This window comes from Carassius auratus, chromosome 12 (assembly GCF_003368295.1).
Source record: "Carassius auratus strain Wakin chromosome 12, ASM336829v1, whole genome shotgun sequence".
NCBI classification, from domain to species: Eukaryota; Metazoa; Chordata; class Actinopteri; order Cypriniformes; family Cyprinidae; genus Carassius; species Carassius auratus.
In genome coordinates, this window is record NC_039254.1 from 4,896,187 (window position 1) to 4,916,041 (window position 19,855).

At 35.5% G+C, this 19,855-nt stretch overlaps 2 protein-coding genes across 3 annotated transcripts; one reads left to right on the plus strand and one right to left on the minus strand.

Moving 5' to 3' along the window:
• Positions 1–305: 305 nt before the first annotated feature.
• On the minus strand, positions 306–15,098 carry LOC113111572 (tudor domain-containing protein 1-like). Of its 2 annotated transcripts, none has more exons than XM_026276445.1 (25): positions 14,903–15,098; positions 13,794–13,968; positions 13,650–13,708; positions 13,155–13,239; positions 10,102–10,216; positions 9,960–10,023; positions 9,778–9,840; positions 9,518–9,697; positions 9,191–9,334; positions 8,933–9,101; positions 8,755–8,841; positions 8,492–8,668; positions 7,825–7,932; positions 7,516–7,686; positions 7,094–7,345; positions 6,815–6,949; positions 6,625–6,732; positions 5,041–5,211; positions 4,284–4,625; positions 4,026–4,142; positions 3,779–3,895; positions 3,167–3,334; positions 2,649–3,023; positions 2,174–2,211; positions 306–545 (listed from the first exon to the last, which is right to left on the minus strand). In XM_026276445.1, the coding sequence occupies exons 2-25, from the start codon at positions 13,951–13,953 to the stop codon at positions 486–488; spliced, it is 3,465 nt and encodes a 1,154-aa protein (XP_026132230.1). In that variant the 5' UTR covers positions 13,954–13,968; positions 14,903–15,098; the 3' UTR covers positions 306–485. The 2 variants fall into 2 exon arrangements, with proteins under 2 accessions (XP_026132230.1, XP_026132229.1); XM_026276444.1 differs by having other exon boundaries at positions 9,778–9,861.
• A 772-nt stretch (positions 15,099–15,870) lies between these two features.
• LOC113112207 (endoplasmic reticulum-Golgi intermediate compartment protein 2) lies at positions 15,871–19,822 on the plus strand. The gene is made up of 14 exons (XM_026277641.1): positions 15,871–15,981; positions 16,418–16,563; positions 16,649–16,757; positions 16,884–16,930; positions 17,066–17,133; positions 17,229–17,269; positions 17,389–17,490; positions 17,644–17,739; positions 17,833–17,888; positions 18,058–18,159; positions 18,372–18,469; positions 18,553–18,715; positions 18,926–19,005; positions 19,115–19,822. Exons 2-14 carry the CDS (start codon positions 16,458–16,460, stop codon positions 19,127–19,129), a joined length of 1,083 nt encoding a protein of 360 aa, XP_026133426.1. The 5' UTR covers positions 15,871–15,981; positions 16,418–16,457; the 3' UTR covers positions 19,130–19,822.
• Positions 19,823–19,855: the final 33 nt, after the last annotated feature.

Sequence of the window (19,855 nt, forward strand, 5' to 3'; positions counted from 1 at the left end):
TTACTAGTCTAATTGTGTAAGTAAATTGTGAAAAAGGTTCACTCCTTTGCTAAATCCAGCCATTTGTAAAGGCTAGCATGACCATTAAATACGAGCATTCTGAAAAAAAAAAAAATTTAAACGAACTTAGATTTTTTTTTTTTTTAATGAAGACAAACAAAACTGGCCTTTGATAAACAAAAAACTGACCATGTAGAACTTGAAAACTGAATGGCAGTGCTGCATAATTCACGGTTAATAGTTTTTTCCTTTGGCTCAAGAAATAAAAAGCATTAACATTATGTAATAAAACACCAACAATAGTAATATTGCTTCAATATAAGAAAAATAAAATACCCATGCCTTAATACGTATAAAATCTATTTTCTCAAGTGCTGATTTAAAGACTACAAACATGGTTTGAAAAATGATACATCAACTCAAGAACTCAAAAGAACTCAGTGGCCATTTGTTTTGAACTTGACACTGAAGATCCTGATGGGTTACTATTTGGTTCCACCAACTTGTTTCACAAGGAGGAGAATCAATTTCTCGATGTGGTCAATCTGAAAGAGGGAAAGACATTTAAAAAAACGAAATAAAATGTCTTATTTGTGTCAACTATGAATATTGGCCTGTACTGGCTTTTAAAAAATAAAATACACGTGGACCTCAAAAAATTTGATTATCATGGAAAAGGTCTTTATTTTTTTGTAATTATTATTTTTTTTTTACGAACTTTCTTATATTGTAGATTCATTGCACATATGATTTTTTTTTGTTTGTTTTAATTCTGATAGTTACGACTTACAGCTTAGGAAAATTAAAAATTCAGTATCTCAAAATTTGAATATTCCATTTTGAGCTTAATTAGTGTGATTAATTGAATATAAATACTGAGTACCTCTTGAGGTAGTTTAGAACATGGAAACATTATTATGGGAAATACTACTGACAGAAGACAATCATCAACACACTCCAGAAGTAGAGTAAGCCACAGAAGGTCATTGTTGAAAGGGCTGGCTGTTCACAGAGTGCTGTATCAAAATATATTCATTCAAAATTATATTGACGGGCAGGAAAAAGTGTGGTAGGAGAAAGTGCACAAGCAACAGGGATGACACAGCCTTGGGAAGATTGTCAGGAAAAGCAGATTCTTGGGAGAGCTTCACAAGGAGTGGAGTGAAGCCAGAGTAAGCGCATCAGACATCTTTAGGAAAAGGGCTACAGCTGTCACATTCCTAGAACCAAGCCTCTCCTGAACCAGAAAAAACATCAAAAGCATTTCACCTGGGGTAAGGAGAAAAAGAACTGGACTGTTGCTCAGTGGTCCAGTCCTCTTTTCAGATGAAAGTAAATTTAGCATTTCATTTGGAAATCAAGGTCTGGAGTCTGGAGGAAGACTGGAGTGGCACAGAATACACGCTGCTTCAAGTGTAAAGTTTCTGAAGTCAGTGATGATTCGGGGAGCTGTGATATCTGCTGGTGTTGCTCAATTGTGTTTTATCAAGTCCAAAGTCAATGCAGCCATCTATCAGGAGATTTTGGAGCACTTTATGCTTTCATCTGCTGACAAGCTTTATGGAGATGATGATTCCATTTTGCAGCAGGACTTTAGGACCTGCCCATAGTGACAAAACCACTTCCAAGGGGTTTGCTGACCATGATATTACGGTTCTTGATTGGCCAGCCAACTCATCTAACCTGAACCTCACAGAGAATCTATGGGCTATTGTGAAAAGGAAGATAAGCCAAATCTGACAAGCAATACAGAGGAGATGGCCACTATCAAAGCAACCTGGGCTTCAATAACACCTCAGCAGTGCCACAGGCCGATCGCCTCCATGCCACGCTGCATTGAAGCAGTAAATCAGGCAAAACGAGCCCCAACCAAGTATTGAGTGCATAATTAACCCTGCTTTGGAGATCTTGTACAGTTCTGTTTTGTAAATCTTTTTTTGACTGATCTTTGAGATTTTTTTTTTTTTTTTTGAGATACTGAATTTTAAATTGTCCTTTGCTGTAAGTCACAACCATCAGGATACAAAAAAAAAAAAACTTTAAATATTTTCAGTTTGTGAGCAATGAATATAGAATATAAAGTTAGCTTTTTTGAATAAAATTACCAAAAATAAAATAACTTTTCCATGATAATCAAATTTTTTGAGATGCACCTGTTAATAAATTTCCAAACCTTTTGTATCAGCTCATGACAGCAGCATGTTTGAGGACCTGGAAGATAAAACAAAACTTGTGTAGATTCACAAAATCATTAATTTGCTTTTTAAAGCTCATACAGGTATATCAGGTTGCCACTTAAGAAACCAGCAGTTGGTCATGCGCCATGCCAAACCACTCAGAATATACGGTCACTGACTGCAAACCTCAATACTTTTTACAATGCTCAATATTTTATAAGTGATTTTATAAGTGCATACCACTTCAGTCATTATCTTGGACATGTTTGCTGAAATCAGACATAAAAATTTGACAACTGCTCTCCTGGATATGATGACAAGGCTCATTTTAAATAACACCTTTGTATTACAGCTGAGAACACCAGGTGGAACAGCACCTGTGCATCACAATTTCATTGCGCAAGCCCTGTAAATGCCTGAATTAATACATCTCTTGGCAATATGAATTCTGCTCAATGTTTACTTCCTCACCTGGTTGCACAAGCCTGCCGCTGGCATTTAAAGGTGGGGCTTTATCTTCCAGGTGTGGTTTCTCAACGTTTGTAGATTGAGGATGATCTGTGGGCTTGATCGAGCTGACTGCATGTGTCTTCCTATGATCTACATCCTTTTTCTCCTCAACAACAATGGCAGGTGGCTTTGAGTTAGCCTTGCTCTGTCCTTTCTGCAGAGCTCCAAGGATAATGGAATTAATGTCTGTGTCAGCCTGACCAGATTGCTGGGTAAGGGTTAACAGGTTGGAGGTCCCATCAAAGCCCTGCAGAGATGCCAGGACACCTCCGCTCAACTGAATCCCAAAGAGTTCCAAAACTTCAGTGGGCCACACTGTGGGGAAGTTCTCTTTACCTGTGAAGAAAAAAAAAAAAACAGGATCATAACAATGACTCAACATAAATAAAATAAGAAATCTTAATCGGTCCTCTGACCTACAAGGGTTTTAATATTGGCAAGGATTTGTGCATGTAGAGGAGTTCAGGTGGTAAGCTTACCTGCCAGTGAACATCTGACGATTTGGAATGGATGCTGGAGAAGTTCTTTGGTGATGGGAAGGATACTGGTGACAGGGACTGTCTCCATGTTACCATAATCGGCATAAATTATATGTGCATGCTTGCTTGTTACCTCCAACACAACTGCTCGGTACCAATTTTTGTCACCTGAATGATCATAGTTCAATTTTTAAGAATGCAACAAATTAATCTTTACCTATTACTTTAAAGAGTTATTTTGGAATGTTTTATTACGAATACCTGCTTAACTAAGTATATTATAGTATAGTAATTTTGTCATGAAACCATGAACTAATGTCATGAAAGTTAAACTATATCATTTATTTGCAAAAATATATATAAATTTCAAACTGTGTAAAAGTCAGTGCTGCCATTTTTTTTAATCAACTTTTTTCCTTCTTGTTGAAAGAAATTATATTTTATTCGGCAACAAAATACTTATGGACCCCAATCTTTTGAAAGGAAGCATAAGCTATAAAATACTGCTGGTTCTTTAAAAATATTTACTATATAGATTAGACATCATGTAAAGTTGGGGATTCCATCTATTTAAACTAGTATTAGAAATCCATAGGTGAAAGTGAAACTGACCTGAGAACTGTGCACAACAAGCTGCTCCTGGTAAAGTGGGGCACTGATTGAGGATTGGCTGTTTGCTGCAGTACTTCGCAACATCAGTCATAACAGTCTTCAGACCCTCTACATTCACTGGGGAAACAAAATCAGTTGAATATAAAGCATGATAATTCTAATGGCCATGCTATGATAGTTAATACAACATTGATCATAGTTGTCTAGCTAGACTTTGTGCATTAAATGTAATACAATGAGTGCAAACCTTGTCCAGGATTCATTATGTAAAAGAGACTAGGGCTGATCACTGCTGCCACCCTCGGTTGGAAAGTGTCAGTGCAAGACAGCTCCAATGTTTTCCAGTTCAAAGGAAAAGAGCCAACTATATGACCGTAAACATTTAATTATTCACAAGAACAACAAAAAAAGCTTGCATTTGACTAGTAATAGCAATAACAAAACAGTTTTGATACGTTACTTAAAGCATATATAAATGTTTTTAGCATCAGTTATGCTAACTTACTTGATGAGGTTGAATCTTCTGTGTCTTTGGCAACTCCCTTGTTCACTTTCAAAGGCTCTTTAGCAGGTGGATTCTGATCAGTGGGTTTAAGGGTGGGAAGATCCTCAATCTGATTGGTTGGTTTAGCTGGCTGCAATGGAGGCTGGTTCACCTGTCCACAAGGTTTAGCTAGGTGCTCTGAGATTAGCACAGCAGCAATGCTTTGTCCAGAGATCTCCAGATCCACCCCATAACCCTTCTCAGTGATGGACAGAACTTTGCCACTCAATGGCTGACCAGCACAGAGACCCTGAAACTTATGCACTGCCTCTTTAGTCCACTGACCCTCCACTGGTTCCACTCCTGTACACATATGTACAATGCATTTAAATTTTAATATACAGAATTCATACGTGCATACTGAGAATACTAAACCCCAACCGATATATTGTTTTGCCGATTTTATCAGCGGATTTGAGCCTATCCCAGATATATCGGTGAATATGAACAAACACCGACTTACAGCGCATTCAGGCTATACATTTCTTTTTATTAGTATACATGTTCCCTGGGAATTGAACCCACAACCTTAAGCGCTGCTGATGCAATCCTCTACCACTGAGCCACAGGAACACTAAGCCAGAGTTTTACTCCCTAATATCGGTATCGGCCCCCAAAAACCCATATCGGTCAGGCTCTAGAGAATACATATTTGTTTACTGTATGTTAATGAGTGGAAAACATAATTTACAAACAGACAGCAAAGGAGAAAGCAAACCTGCAAGCCAGCAACGAATTGCTTGGAAAGGCAGTTTGAGCAGGTTTGGTGTGATGGCCTTTAGATGTGCTGCCTCCACCTCACAGGAGTTCCCATAGTCCACAAAATAAACTCTGGCCTTACCCTCTCCACAAACTTCTAATACCATGGCCCTGTACCAGTGAGCATCTCCTGGAAACAGGGAGAAAAAAAAAAAACATTGAAAATCGTTCTTGTACAATAGTCTGTCTTGTTTTCTCAAAATTGTATTTTATTAAGCAAGGATTAGGGTTGCATAGTGGGGGAACATTTCTAGAAACTTTCCAAACATTTCTGAAAGTTTAAAAATAAAATAATTTAAAAAAAATCCCAGAAAGTTTCAAACATTTATGGAAAGTTTCAATAATTATATCAGCATTTTCCACCCATTTGCAAGCCAAGCAAGGATACATCAATTTAATGAAAATTAACCGTAAAGACTTTTACAAGACATAGTTACACATTATTTCTATTTTAAATAAATGCTGTTCTATTGAACTTGTATTTATAGAAACAGAAAACATTATACAATATTACCATTTGTTACAGTATTTTTAAAATCACAAATGGAGACTTGATATTCGCGTCTGCCGCCAGAGTTGAAAAATTTGGACTTTGGCGTCAATTTGCGCCGCGTTAACCAATCAGGAGCCTGCAAGAGTCACTCATTCAACAGTATGTTCCTGCAGCCTCTGGTTGTGCAGGAATACCCTTCTCCACTCATTCAACAAGGAGGAACGACTGATGTTGTCAGTGAGCATTCAACCGGAGCTATATGACAAAAGTTAATATTTCTATAGAGACAGGAATAAAAAGGACCTATATATATATAAAAAAACATAATAGATAAATTGAATAAAGTCCAAAGATAAGAAACGTTTAATTTTAACCCAAACAAATTATATTTTATCTTGAACCACTAAAGATACATCAGAGCCAGCGGCAAATGTCAGAAGATCTAGCCGAGGTGAGGCTGCTCTCGGCGGATATATGATGATGGATCTCCCGCTGATCGCATGGAGCTCATCTCCGAGATCGGCGAAACACATTTTTTAAATTGACGCTGTCATTATAAATAAACCGCGTATTTGAGTTTAAAACAACTACATTCTCACCTGAAATACTTTTAAAACTACATTTCATGACACAATAACAGTAATATTTTGAAAATTATCGGAATAAAAATGGCGGTTGAAAATGCTGCGTGAACTCAGCTGGCAGAAGCCCCCCATGACGCGAATTTGCGTCTGTTGAGAAGTTAATTTCACGCGCGAATGAAGCTAATTACTCGCGCGAATAATCTCAAAATGGTCATGCGGCAAACTAGATGCGAATTGTACGCTCTATTCGCGTTTGGTGTGAACACAGCATTAGGCTATGTTCGCAATTAAAGGCTCATTATAATGATGGTTTATTGATAAACGCACGCTAAGTCTACTAATGCTTAAAATGAACGACTACTAGTGGACCAGAAAAATCCTTAGTCGAGGACAGCCATACTTTTTGGTTTGTTTCTGTTACTTTCATTGTAAGTGTGTTAGCTTCTGAAGGATGAATCAGTATCACCTGTAAATAGAGCACAACATGGTTCTCCCACAGTGGGGGTGAAGGAACCTCTCTCCAATTCACAGTGCTTCATGAGCTCATAGGACAGCTCTGTCAGGATATGTGCATCTGCCAGACACAATACTTAATATCAAACACCTATGTAATAAGACCCATAAAGCAGAAAAAAAACACTGATGGACAACCGCACCTGCTTTGCTGTAGTTGTAACAGTAAAATTCATCAAGGCTCTTCAGACTACTGATTACCAGCTCCACCTTCTGCCCATCAAAGGGAAGTTCAGCACAAGTCCAAACCATTTTCTCAACAACAGGTGGACTGAGGGCTAAAAGTAAAATGTGAGTAAAATACACACACACACACACACACACACACACACACACATATATATATTTGAAAAAAAAATTCCTTTAAAAAACGTATCAGAAATCGCTAAAAAAAAAAGTTATTACAACTATTCTTCACTTACAGGGCATTTCAGGGAAGGAGGCTTGAGTTGGTTCATGTTTCTCTGTCTCCATACTTTCAATGGCAGCATAACCCATGTTAACTAACACCTCAGCGGCATTGGTCTGAGGGTCACTGGACTCATCAATCATGGACACCAGTGCCCTACCATCCTTCTTACCCAGAATCTCAACCCGAATGAAGCGGTTGCAAACTAGGCGTTTCACCATCAAAATGGCCTCCTCTGACCAGGTGCCTGTTGGACACTTTATACCTAAAGCAATATGAATGTTAAAGGGTTAAGGTGAGTAATTATTGACAGAACTTTAATTTTTGAGTGAACTATCCCTTTAATGAATCAAGAAACAAACCTTTTGCTCTGCATATACAGATTTGCATGCATGCACACAATTAGAAATCAGTGAATGAAACATTGTACTGTACCTGCTAGAGAACAAGGGATTGCTTGAGTTGCCAAAGACAGCAACTCTTTGTTGATTGGTCGTAGGCGATTTAACTCAACTTCCTCAGAGTTACCAAAGTCTATGTATCCAACACACACACGATCTTCCGAGGAATATGCGAGAACTTTAGCTCTATACCACTGGTTGTCTTCTGTAATACATGGAGATCCGTTCAGAAGACATCAAATTTATGTGTTTTTATTTTATTCAAGTGCACCCAATCCCTTACACCGAATGAAGAGCACTATGGACATTTGGACATGAATCAAAAAGGAAAGAGAAATCTGACCAGAGAAAAGCGAACAGCAGACAGTTCCTGGAGCAGGTCTGAAGTTCTCACTGGCTGGAGTGTTTGAGCAGTGCTCCCTTAAGTTCACCTGCAACTGCTGGATTACACCTAAATACACGAAGAATGCATCATACACTGAACCTACTGAAAGTACAGAATATACTTTATAAAAAGCCAGAAAACGACATATGATACTAAAATACTGCAACAAGCTTAATAAAAAATTCCCATAATTTAAGAAATTAACACATTCAGCAAGGATGCATTAAATTGATCACAAGTGACAATTAACAACATTTATAATATTACAGGAGATTTCTATTTCAAACAAATTGTGTTCTTTTTATTACACAAAAAAGTATTGCTTCTACAAATATAAATCAGCACAAATAAGCATAGTTGAATGATTTCTGAAGGATCATGTGACACTGAAGAATCTATGAATATAAATGTTGTATTACTGTATTATTAATTGTATTAAACATTGACAATATTATTGTTTTTACTGCAGTTAGATCCAATAAATGCAGCTTTTAAATGCAATTTTTAAATGAAAAAATTACAATTTAAATAACTTTTCAGTGGTAATGCATGTATAATAAATGTCATGTAGTAATAATGACATGGAGATAAAACTGTGTTTTATACCGAGTTGCAGAAAACTCACTCGTATTTTCAAGCTTTTGACAGAGAATCTCTGAGGGAGACTGGAGGTGGGTGACAACAGCAGTGAATGTGTCACCCACTCCCTGAGTCAATGGCTCTGGAGGCCTGGCGTCAGAGTTCTCATTCTTTCCTCCAGACAAGCGCTTGAAGTTCTCAAAGGATGCCGTCATCAATGAATCTGAAGGAAGATGCAAATAGACAGAGATGAAAAACAAAGAATGGAGGGAAACATTTCATAAAAGACAAGATAAAGAAGCCTCTCACTGATGTCGTGTTCAGTCTGTAGTTTGACAGAAACGTCTTCCTTTACAGCATACCCCTGCTCTATCAGGAAAGTGCTCATGTATTTACCTGTGAAACAAAATTAGATCTATTTAAGTCTTGTGCATTTCACACGAAACTCTCCAAACAGCCACACTGCAATGAAACATGAATACCATACCAAGAGTGCTTAGAGGAACATCTACAGCAAGCAGAGCTCCATCATTCATGATATCCAACACTGTGAAAGTGAGAATTTTTCCAGCAATTAACTGCCTTACAGCAATAGTGCATTCGCCAGTCCAACTTCCTGTCAGAGGCTTTACCCCAGCAACACAACACTGCAAAGCCTGTCAGACACACAAATGCATGACATAGTGGCATCATCAAAGTATTAAATTATAATAATAATGTATTATGAAAAGGAGATACAACTCACAAATGGTGGTGCAGCATCAATGTTCTCGAAGAGAGGCCTTATGTTGTCAAATGTAACATTCTCCTCATTTCCAAAGTCGATGTAAAACACACTGGCAACTCTGCGGGCCACATCAACTGACTGAACCTCAGCTCGATACCAGTTCTAAATCAGCATGAAAGACCAAACGGAGCATTAGAATATTCACTAAAATCTAAGTTTTTAAATTGATGATACCATTGTCTTGTTAAGCAGTCCACTAACACACAGGAACAAAAATGATAAAAAAATAAAAAAGAACCAAGACAAACGTAACAAATTTAACAAAAAAAAAAAAATTTGCCTCACCCGATCAAGAGAAAATTTTACTCCACAGAGCTCCCCAATTTCAGGCTTGTACTCAGCAGCAAATGAAGTGCTATAAGCCTTCTGGAGCTCTTTGGTGATGTTTTTCAGGGACTCCATCATCTCTGCTGACTGCAGGTGAATGGAAAATTCCCCAGGGCTCCTCAAATCAATCACTGTACCCTGCAAAAAAGATCCACTGTGAGCCACAATATCTGTTTTATGGGGCACAAACCAATATAGACCCAAATTATGAGAATTACCTGCATCTCAGATCCTTTAGAAACAACATTCTTGCGCAAATCACGTCGATACATTCTCTTTGGCTGTACATCAACACAGATTTCCTTTATTAAAAAAATAAATAAAAGTGATGCCTGCTTATGAAGGAATTAGATGGAATAACTAACTATTGTAAAAGTCACTATATCAACCAATGAAATACCTTAGCTTGAAGGACACCAAGTCCATTTCCACTTGGCAAAGGTGTGGATTCCTTTGTTTTCTCACTGATTGAAAAAAAAAAGGCAACGTTCCAAACTATCATGTAAATGACACTAATATCGAGAAAACATCCCTGCTAGTACCTGGCAACTTCTGAGATGCTAGCTTTGCAGACATGTCGATGAGCTTTCCAATCCTGAGATTGACAAGCTACAGAACAGTAGCATGTTTTTTTACAACGAGTGCACTTGAAATTTCCTAAAGAGGATATAAAATAATTATCACAAATGACCTACTCATTCTACTCATCAAAACATTTAAAAGGGATAAGGCACCAGTAACAGTGGACAGGACTCTTTCACATATGCACTGCAAAAAAATTGTAATATAAAAATATAAAAATTACAACTGATCTATATATATATATATATATATATATATATATATATATATATATATATATATATATATATTAAAAAGTATTGTTTCCAAAAGTGTGTGATAGACAATGTTGGGGAAAGTTACTGTTAAAAGTATTGCATTACAATATCACGTTACTCCCTGAAAAAGTAACTTAAAAGTTCTTACATTATTTACCGGTAGTTACTTTTTTATGGAAAATAATGTTACGTTACTTTTGCGTTACTTCGCATTACTTTTTAAATATGAGTAGGGCTTGATTGTTTTTAATAGAAGTAGTACTATTTATAGCAAATGTAAATGCCCTTTCACACCAAAAAGAGCTATGAATAAACCGCAGGCTGAAGAAAAAGTACATATGCTTCTGTACAGTAGAACACAGGAGAAGAAGGTTCAACACTCTTCAGCAATAAAAACAAAACATTGAAGCACAATTGAACTGGATCATAAAAGGGGAGCAGCAAAGATATTATTTAATAAAACGGGATTACCGTTAAAAAATAATAGAGATGTTCCGATACCCTTTTTCTCTTCCCGATACCGATTCCGATACCTGGGCTCAGGGTATCGGCCGATACCGAGTACTGATCCGATACCTGGGTGTATATCTGTATATACAGCTGTATATACTACTAGCCCTGTGTAAATTGCTAGAATTTTTTTATGGTGTGCTTCAGACAGATCCCTCAATAAAACATGAACAAATACATGGTGAACTACTGTATTTATTACAGTATTTTTATTATCTAACATGAATTTGACAGTATTATTTATTTTCTTATGCAAAAAAGAACTTCAAATGCAGCCAAAAATCTAACACCGCAAACTAAAAAAGGTATTTAAGTTTTACAATATAACTGTATAAAAAAACTGCAACAAATAAGTCTAGGAATATAAAAAAAGATCTATTAATCAGATAATCTCTTTACAACAAAACAAGTAAAAAACAAGCAACCATCTAGGCATAATTATTATTATTATAGAGATGTATTATTATTACTGTAGGCTACAACAGTAGCTTTATATATTGTCAATTTACTCATGTAAACCAAACATTTATTTTAATGGGCTGCCATGAAGATCTTTGAGTGTCTGTGTTTATGATATGACAGTATTCTCAAATGAAACGGTAAATTCTCATGAAGTGGCGGTTTATGCGTTCGTGTCCTCATGACACACAGCAGAGACTACAAAACAGCGAGCTCTCGCGCATCTGTGCCAGTCACCCACAGAGATGTAGATTTTGCGGGAGTAATATTTAAATAGTATTTTGCAGTTTAATATTCACAGACACTAGTATATATTCGGCTACTGTCTGGAGCCCTGCGTTTTGACTTACACGGAAGCGACTGAACGCAGTTGCCGGTACTGAATATACTCGAGAGTCTGTAACTACCGGTACTACAAAGACATACTGCTAACCACTGATCTATAATATAGTAGCGGCTTCACTGTCTTTTGGCAGTTTAGAATGTGATGAGTGATCCAGTCATATATAGATAAGGGCTGCTAACGCGTTTTCATTTCTTCTTCGCTGCTCTAAACAGGGGTTGCTTGTGGCAACACAGCACAACTTCCTGTGTTTTCAATGCATTTTGAGCAGCGAAGAAGAACCGTGCAGCGGTTAGGCAAAGCTTGCGGTCATAACTAGGTCTTTTTTTAAGAAAATGGTATCGGATCGGTATATGGGTTCATGTACTCGCCGATGCCAGAATTTGTTGTGGTATCGGAGATATTTCCGATACTAGTATCGGAATCGGAACAACTCTAAAAAATAACCAATCAGAGCTGCGGTCCATAACTTTGTTTGTGTTCAAAATGTAGAAAAATGTATGTAATAAGCGAGTACACCATGAATCCATTTTCCAAACCGTGTTTTTGGCTTGTCCTGAATCACTAGGGTGCACCTATAATAAGTGTTTATATTCAGACTATTTTAGATTGCTTCGGGGGTACTGCGGCGGAGTAACCCAGTACCTTTGTGATTCTTTATAGACATAAACAGAGAGAAGTAGTTCCGGCTACGATGTTCTTCAGCAAGACACAAGCAGTTCTGTTTATTAACCGCTAGAGCGTCAAAAGTTTCCTACCGCAGCTTTAATGCACATTCACATTTAGTCTAGCACTACATGTTCACACAAGTACACACAACGCCTCTGTACTTCAGAGTTCTCCCAATATGGGGACAGGAGACTTGTCAGTCAATAAATGGGAAAAAGTAACTCAGATATTTTCTTGTAAATTAAAAAGTAATGCGTTACGTTACTAGTTAACTGATTACGTAACTCGTACCCCCAACATTGGTGATAGAATGGAGTATATGTTTTAATTAACATGAGAGGATCATATAAAATAAACTAACTGTCATATGCATGTACGCCATCATATCCATTTATTTTATTTATTTTTATTAATCTTTACACTTTCATGTAAACACTGCAAGTGGTGTTTGTTGGGGAAATCAATTACTTTAAAATGCATGTACGATGTATTACTCCAATAAATATTAAAAAAAAAATTGTATACTTAAAACAAGACAAATCTGTCAATGTGGTAAAGAACAAAAGCTTAGATTTTGTTTTACGCATATACTAAATTTGATCGCATTTTCTAAATATCTTAAGTAGTTTTATTTCTCAAGTAAATGTATCCTGATTTAACAATGCCAATTTAGATATTTGTACTGGAAAACAATAAAAAATAGTGTCAAAATCATGTTTGCAGTGTTACAAAATGACAAAAATTATGAATACTGAAATAAAGCAAAGTAACCTACCCTGGTGACTGCAGTAATTGCACAACTTTACCAGCGGGCCCACCATAGACCCTGCTGTCTGTGGGGGAGACAAAAAATCTCCACACTGCAGAAAAATGAAACATTTTAACTACTACAGAATGCTCTCTGATCTCTGCCTAAAGGGATAGTTCATCCAAATATGAAAATGCTGTTATTATTTGTTCCAAACCTGTATGAATTTATTTCTTCTGCTGAACACTAAAGAAGTAATTCTGAAGAATGTGGGTAACCAAATAGTTTCTAGTCCCCATTAAGACAGGTTTGAAACAACTTGATATAAGTGATATTTCGTTCTGGGTGCACTAACCCTTTATAGCCAATGTCAAAGTGTTGAGAAATATTAGGTTTAAAATTTATATATACATATATTTTTGTAATAATTACATGCGCGCGCGTGTGTGTGTATATATATATATATATATATATATATATATATATATATACACACACACACCGACATTATCACATACATACATTCTGACTGTTTTTTGCCGAAATCACATTTTCCTTTCTAACGGCATCACCCACAGCACCTAAAGAAGTGGAAAAGAGCATTATCTAGGACAGTGCTTTTTTTTTTTTAATGACATTCATGTGTTATTTTCAAAAACACCTTACCCATACCATCTAGAATGTCACTTGCTAGCAGATTTTCTTGAGCAAGCTCATGAAATGTTGGTGCTGGGCCTCTAGGAGTGTTAAGTGAACTCGGTCCAGTCGCAGGTCTCCTCAAAGGGAGATTCGGTCTTATTAGGGTCTGAGTAAAGGCTCGATTCATTCTTCTTCAGTCCTACTGTGAGGTGAAATACATTGTTAATCAGTACCAATGGTCATTGTGTTCGTATTTGGGATAATAATGCAAGGCTAGTCAATTCTGCTCCTGGAGAGTCAACTTCCTGCAGAGTCTAGCTCAAACTCAGCTACAGTAAGGTTACACCTGTCTGTCATTTTTAAAGCAAAACCATAGACCTTCATTAGCTGGTTCAGGTGTGTTTGATTAGAGCTTCAGAAGTAACGTATCTAACTACCTTTCTAATCTTTTTGTATTTTATTTTCATTTATTATGCAATTGTATATGTATGTGTGTGTGTGTGTGTTTATGTATGTGCAAAGACATCTAACTAGCTTGCTCTATTCTTTTATATTTTTTATTCTATATGTTTTCTTTTTATTTATTATATTATTTAAAATCCCATGCTACGTGTACTATGTTAACCTAACTGAGACTTGTTATAGCACTTATATATCATTGCTCTTTTTGTTGTTTTTGATTGCTTCCACTGTCTTCATCTGTAAGTCGCTTTGGATAAAAGCGTCTGCTAAATGAATAAATGTAATGTATGTAAATGTATCTCAAACAAGAGCTCTCACACGATGTTTAACGCATGTGGTGGGTCACGTATGTTCTGGCATAAGTTCCTTCTGGTTTTGTATGTCAATTTACAAAATACATTCCTAGATAAAACTCACATTATATTCTCTGAAATAACTACAAAATACAGTGATATTAATATATTTATGGCAGTATTAATTATGAGAACAACCTAATGCTGTTCACATCTCACGTGGCTTGCTGCTAGGTAAAACGACATATCACGTTTATTGTTCACGTGTCGTATACACTGATCTATAATATATAATACCATTTAGTTTGTTAAATTTGTTGGGTAAGACTTAATACGTCATATGGATAAATACTTAATAGGGAAAGTATGTAAGAACTTTACCGAATATTTTAAGCGGAGATGAAGGATGTTCCTCACTTTGTCAGGAGCAGTCGTCGCGCAGTAAAATGAACTCAGTGCGCATGCTCAATTGAACGACCTTGCTGTGACCTCACGGCTTCACCACGTGACTGAGGAGCTTTTTTTTTCCATAGACAGTAAGCTTTTCACATTCTGCTATTGGCTTTTACTGTCTATGATTAGTAAGCTACCAAAAGAGTCAATGTTGTGCAATATATTTTGTACTCGAAGGAGGAACGTTTTTTATTATTATTATTTATGAATTAAAACGTGCACATAGTCTTTGTTGTTTTAATTTAAATATAAGACGAGACAATATAAAACAGTTACAGTCATAAATTAAGATATTAAAAAAACATCAGTATGGTATATTAAAATGAGATTTTAATTAAATATAGAAGTAGGCTAAATATGAGACAAAAAGTAATGTGCATAGATTGTAGAAATCTCTAAAATAAAATAAAAATACATCAGACAGGATTGAAGGCTGTAAACATTTTTTGTTTCCTTTTTTTTTTTTTTTTTTGCTGTTCTTTACACACTAATGTTTCAATATACTGATACAATTTAAAAATTGAACTGCAAAAAAAAAATCTACATTTGTAAATGCAACAATTATCTAAAATTATTTTGTTTTAAATTATTGTCACAATATTTTTTTCTTGATGTTAAGTGCTATTGAGTTACACAGTGTATTTACACCAAAAGCAGTTTGTACAACTTGGCATACTTTCACTTTCAGCTTCTTAATCCTGTCAAAATTTGTGCACAGTGTCCTCTAACCATAACAAATGTCTTTATATATGTAAAGAGGTGTACATTTCTTTATGTATTTCTTTTGATTGAAGCCTTATTTCATACTGAAATTGCCACTGAGTTTCCAGTGAGTCTTGGACGAAGCATCTGCAGATTCTTGAAAAAAAGAAGACTTGTTCTGGGTTTTGTTTAACTGGAAAAACCAGCTGTCACACAACGTGGCAGTGGTTGCAAAATAGTGCATTTGAATGGACGGTCTCATTGAGAAGTGTTCAAACTTTCATCTTAAAGGTGTTCAGAAAGAGGTAAGACAAAGATTTGGTCCACATTCACACAAGTCTTCTTGTGGCTTAGTGTCAGTTTGTTTTTTAAAATTCATTGTGCAGAAATTTACTTTAATAGCACAATTGCTTCAATTGGGTGAACAGGAAGAATGATCTTGTTTAGCATTTAGCTTGTATTTAGCTGTTATGTCAGGAAAAACAAGCACTACAAGTGTGTTCATTAATATACTGTAACTAAAGTTTTATATGTTTACCAATTTGCATTTGTGTACCTATGATATCAAACAGATGTTAACTCACTCATCTAATAATTTAGACAAGACATAACAGGGAAAGTGGAAGGAAAACATCCAAAATACTGTACACATTTAAATTTACTTAACCTATTTCTATCTAAAGTGACAAAGATGGCCAGACAATGTGACTTTATTCAGGGTTCTTATTTTTGCATGAACAGGACTGAGATAAATACTGTATGTACAGACATCCATTAAACAATGAACAAGCTGAGAAGAAGAAGTACTATCAACTTAGTCAAAGAACTTGATGCCTTTCCTAAAGTTCCAGAGAGCTATGTTGAAAAATCAGCATTTGGAGGCACAGGTGAATTTTTCCGTTTGCTGTCTGAATATTACAGATGTTAGCTACAGTGCATGTTATCGATTAAGACTTTTGGTTCTCTTCCAAGTGTCACTGATTGTATTCATCCTCATGGCACTTCTGACCATCTCCGAGTTTTTTGTATACCAGGACTCATGGATGAAATATGAATATGAAGTAGACACCGATTTTACTAGGTGTGTATACAGTATTTGTTATGCTTTCATTTGTATATTGAGATTTGTCAAACACGTTTTTTAGAGAATTTGAAAGACCTAAACTGTTTTTTTCTTTTTTATGCCTTTTTTTTTTGTCTTTGACAGTAAATTGAAAATAAAAATTGACATCACGATTGCAATGAAATGTTCAAGTAAGTAGCCTACATCTGTTATGCATTGTATATATATTTTTTTCAAATAGTTTTATGCCAATATATAAATATGCATTAATTATTCTGAATCAAGTTATCCCATGTCAAAGGTTTTATGCCCATATTTTTGTATAGGAGTGGGTGCAGATGTGTTGGATATTGCTGGGGCTGTCGTTGCATCAAAGGAACTTAAATATGATGATGTAAGTGACTTCAAGCCATCTGCTGCATTTCAGATTAAACTAGACAACTTACCATAACCCATAGCAACTGTTTTCTTCTTCTTCTTTTTTTTCAGGTAAGCTTTGAGCCCTCTCCAAAGAAAAAAATGTGGTATCAGTATGTATAACATCCTTTTCAGTTATTAATCACTGATATTGTAGTAATACACAATTATTATATAATAAAATAGACAATATATATGCAGTAAGTCTTCATCTCTGATTCTTGTTTTTAAGGATATTACATCAGATTCAAAACAGACTGAGGGAAGATCATTCACTTCAAGATGTACTCTTTAAATCAGCGCTGAAAGGATACTTTTCTGACCCAGTTCCACAGTACATCTGTTTAAATAATTGTTATACTATTTAATCCAACATGCACAGTGATTATTAAGGATTTGATCAAACATGAAAGAGCTCAAGCTTTGCCGTTTTTAACAATTAATTGAATGGTTAATCATGCGGTGCTTTTTTTTTTTCTTTGCACAGAAATGATACCACATCCAATTCCCAGAATGCATGTAGGATACATGGAAAAATCTATGTCAGTAAAGTGGCAGGAAATTTCCATATCATATTGGGCAAGTAAGTATAAGCTTTTTTAACAACAGAAATACAGCTGTACTTTAGCCGTTATAAAGATGTATCCTAAATGACCTGTTGATTCTGTGCTGATAGACCAATTGATACTATCAGAGGCCATGCCCATTTTGCTTCATTAATCAAAAATGAAGGTAAGTTTTACTCCGTAATTATTAAGGTAATTATTTTTATTTTAGATTCATCAAAATATCATTGGAAGATTGTATTGGAATTACACACTTGTCAATATATATATTATGTTATTTTCTATTGTTTTCTAATGCAAATCCTTATATTTAGTTGTCTTTCTCATTTTTCCAGCTGCTCTTAACTTCTCACATCGAATAGATAATTTATCTTTTGGAAACGATGTTCCTGGACACATAAATCCCCTTGATGGCACGGAAAAAATTACATTAGAACGTAGGTCTTTTTATTATACTGTATATTTCAATGTTTGTCCAACAATAGCCCCCAGCACAATATGCAGTCAGATATTAGATTGATTTCATGTATGCAAATATGCAGATAGGCCTAGAATAAGTAGAATAAGTAGAGAACGCCTGTATGTACACACAATATATACCAACACATTGCTTGTAAGACTTCTTAATCGTTTTTTTTTCTTCTTTCAGAAAATATGCTGTTTCAGTATTTTATTACAGTTGTTCCCACCAAGCTGCACACATCAGATGTTTCATTAAACATGCACCAGTTTTCTGTTACAGAACAGGTAGGTTCTAGGGGATTTGTGCATGCATTTGTACATGTGTGTGAAAGTGTGTGTTGCTGATGGTCATGTTGTCTGTCATATAGGAGCGTGTTGTAAGCAATGAGAAGGGCAGTCATGGTATATCTGGGATCTTTATTAAATATAAACTGAGTCCATTAATGGTGAGGGTGACAGAGGAGCATATGCCTTTCTCTGTTTTCCTTGTGAGACTGTGTGGCATAATTGGAGGAATCTTTTCTACATCAGGTAACTTCCACAGGTTATACAAATAAAATAAAAGACTAAATCAATTACAGTAGATGTTTATATTGTTTATGGTCATAATTTGCAAATATTATTAAACGTATCGATTTCATGAAATGCATTATTAGAGTGTTGTTGGCATCTAAGGACTTTTGTGAACATGGTTCAGGTGTAGCTTCATAGGTTTTTCTTGTCCTGTGCTCCTTTACACAGGTCTGCTCCACAGATTAATTGGTTATTTTATTGACATTGTCTGCTGTAACTTTAGACACGTTGCAGATCAGTCCCAGGAGGTGAGTCTCTATAAGTCACAATGCATGATTTACATTGGAGAATAAAAAATTTAAGTATATCTATGAATCATGTGCTGATCTTACTTAATTGGGTTTTGTGTTTTTCAAGGTTGTCCCTGATTAGGAGCCCTGGAACATTTGCTTGTATTTATTTTAAAGAGACATTTATCTACAGCATTGAGAAGCATAAACAGGTCCTGGACAGTAGCTTAGAAACCAACACAGATTATTTTGTTTGCAACTGCAATTTACACATCTTATAGGTTTTTTATTGACATAAAATCAAATTGTGTACTGTTTTGAGTCACCTTGTAGCTGTTTAGTTTGCTTCATTGTTTATAACTCTTTACGTAAGATTTTTATATTATTATTTTTTTTCAAGAAGAAAAATATTTCCAGAACTTCCGTTTTTTGCGGTCCTGTTAATTTTAACACTGCATTAGTTTTGAGCTTCTGATGTTTAGTTTTTATGCTTTAAATGTTTAGTTACGTTTTATTTTAGTTTTTTTTTTTTCACATTTATTTTTTATTTGACTTTTAGTAAGGCTTTGTTAGCAAGATGTTAATAACATATTGTTACAGATTTAGTTTATTTTGTTCTTTACTTTACAGTTGTGGTCGTTTTTCCTTTTTGAGCATCAGTGACCATTTGAATCTTTTGTAATAGTTGTGTATGAGTCCCTCAATTGTCCTCAGTTTGAAAAGATCCTAAGGACCTAGGAACAGCTACTGTATCACAAAATAAAAAAAAAAATTAAATAAATATGTAGATCATCCAGGTAGCAGTATTTAGAATCAATCATATCTAAATTTTTGAAATTGATCTTTTTATATATATATATATATATAT

Coding starts and splice junctions, on each gene's coding strand:
- LOC113111572 (XM_026276444.1), bottom strand. CDS start 13,953: ATGAATCGAGCCTTTACTCAGACCCTAATAAGACCGAATCTCCCTTTG. Junction 13,240..13,649: donor CGGCAAAAAACAGTCAGAAT/GTATGTATGTGA, acceptor ATTTTTCTGCAG/TGTGGAGATTTTTTGTCTCC. Junction 9,102..9,190: donor TTGATGCTGCACCACCATTT/GTGAGTTGTATC, acceptor TGTGTCTGACAG/GCTTTGCAGTGTTGTGTTGC.
- LOC113112207 (XM_026277641.1), top strand. CDS start 16,458: ATGAACAAGCTGAGAAGAAGAAGTACTATCAACTTAGTCAAAGAACTT. Junction 17,134..17,228: donor AGGAACTTAAATATGATGAT/GTAAGTGACTTC, acceptor CTTTTTTTTCAG/GTAAGCTTTGAGCCCTCTCC. Junction 17,889..18,057: donor TTCATTAATCAAAAATGAAG/GTAAGTTTTACT, acceptor TCATTTTTCCAG/CTGCTCTTAACTTCTCACAT.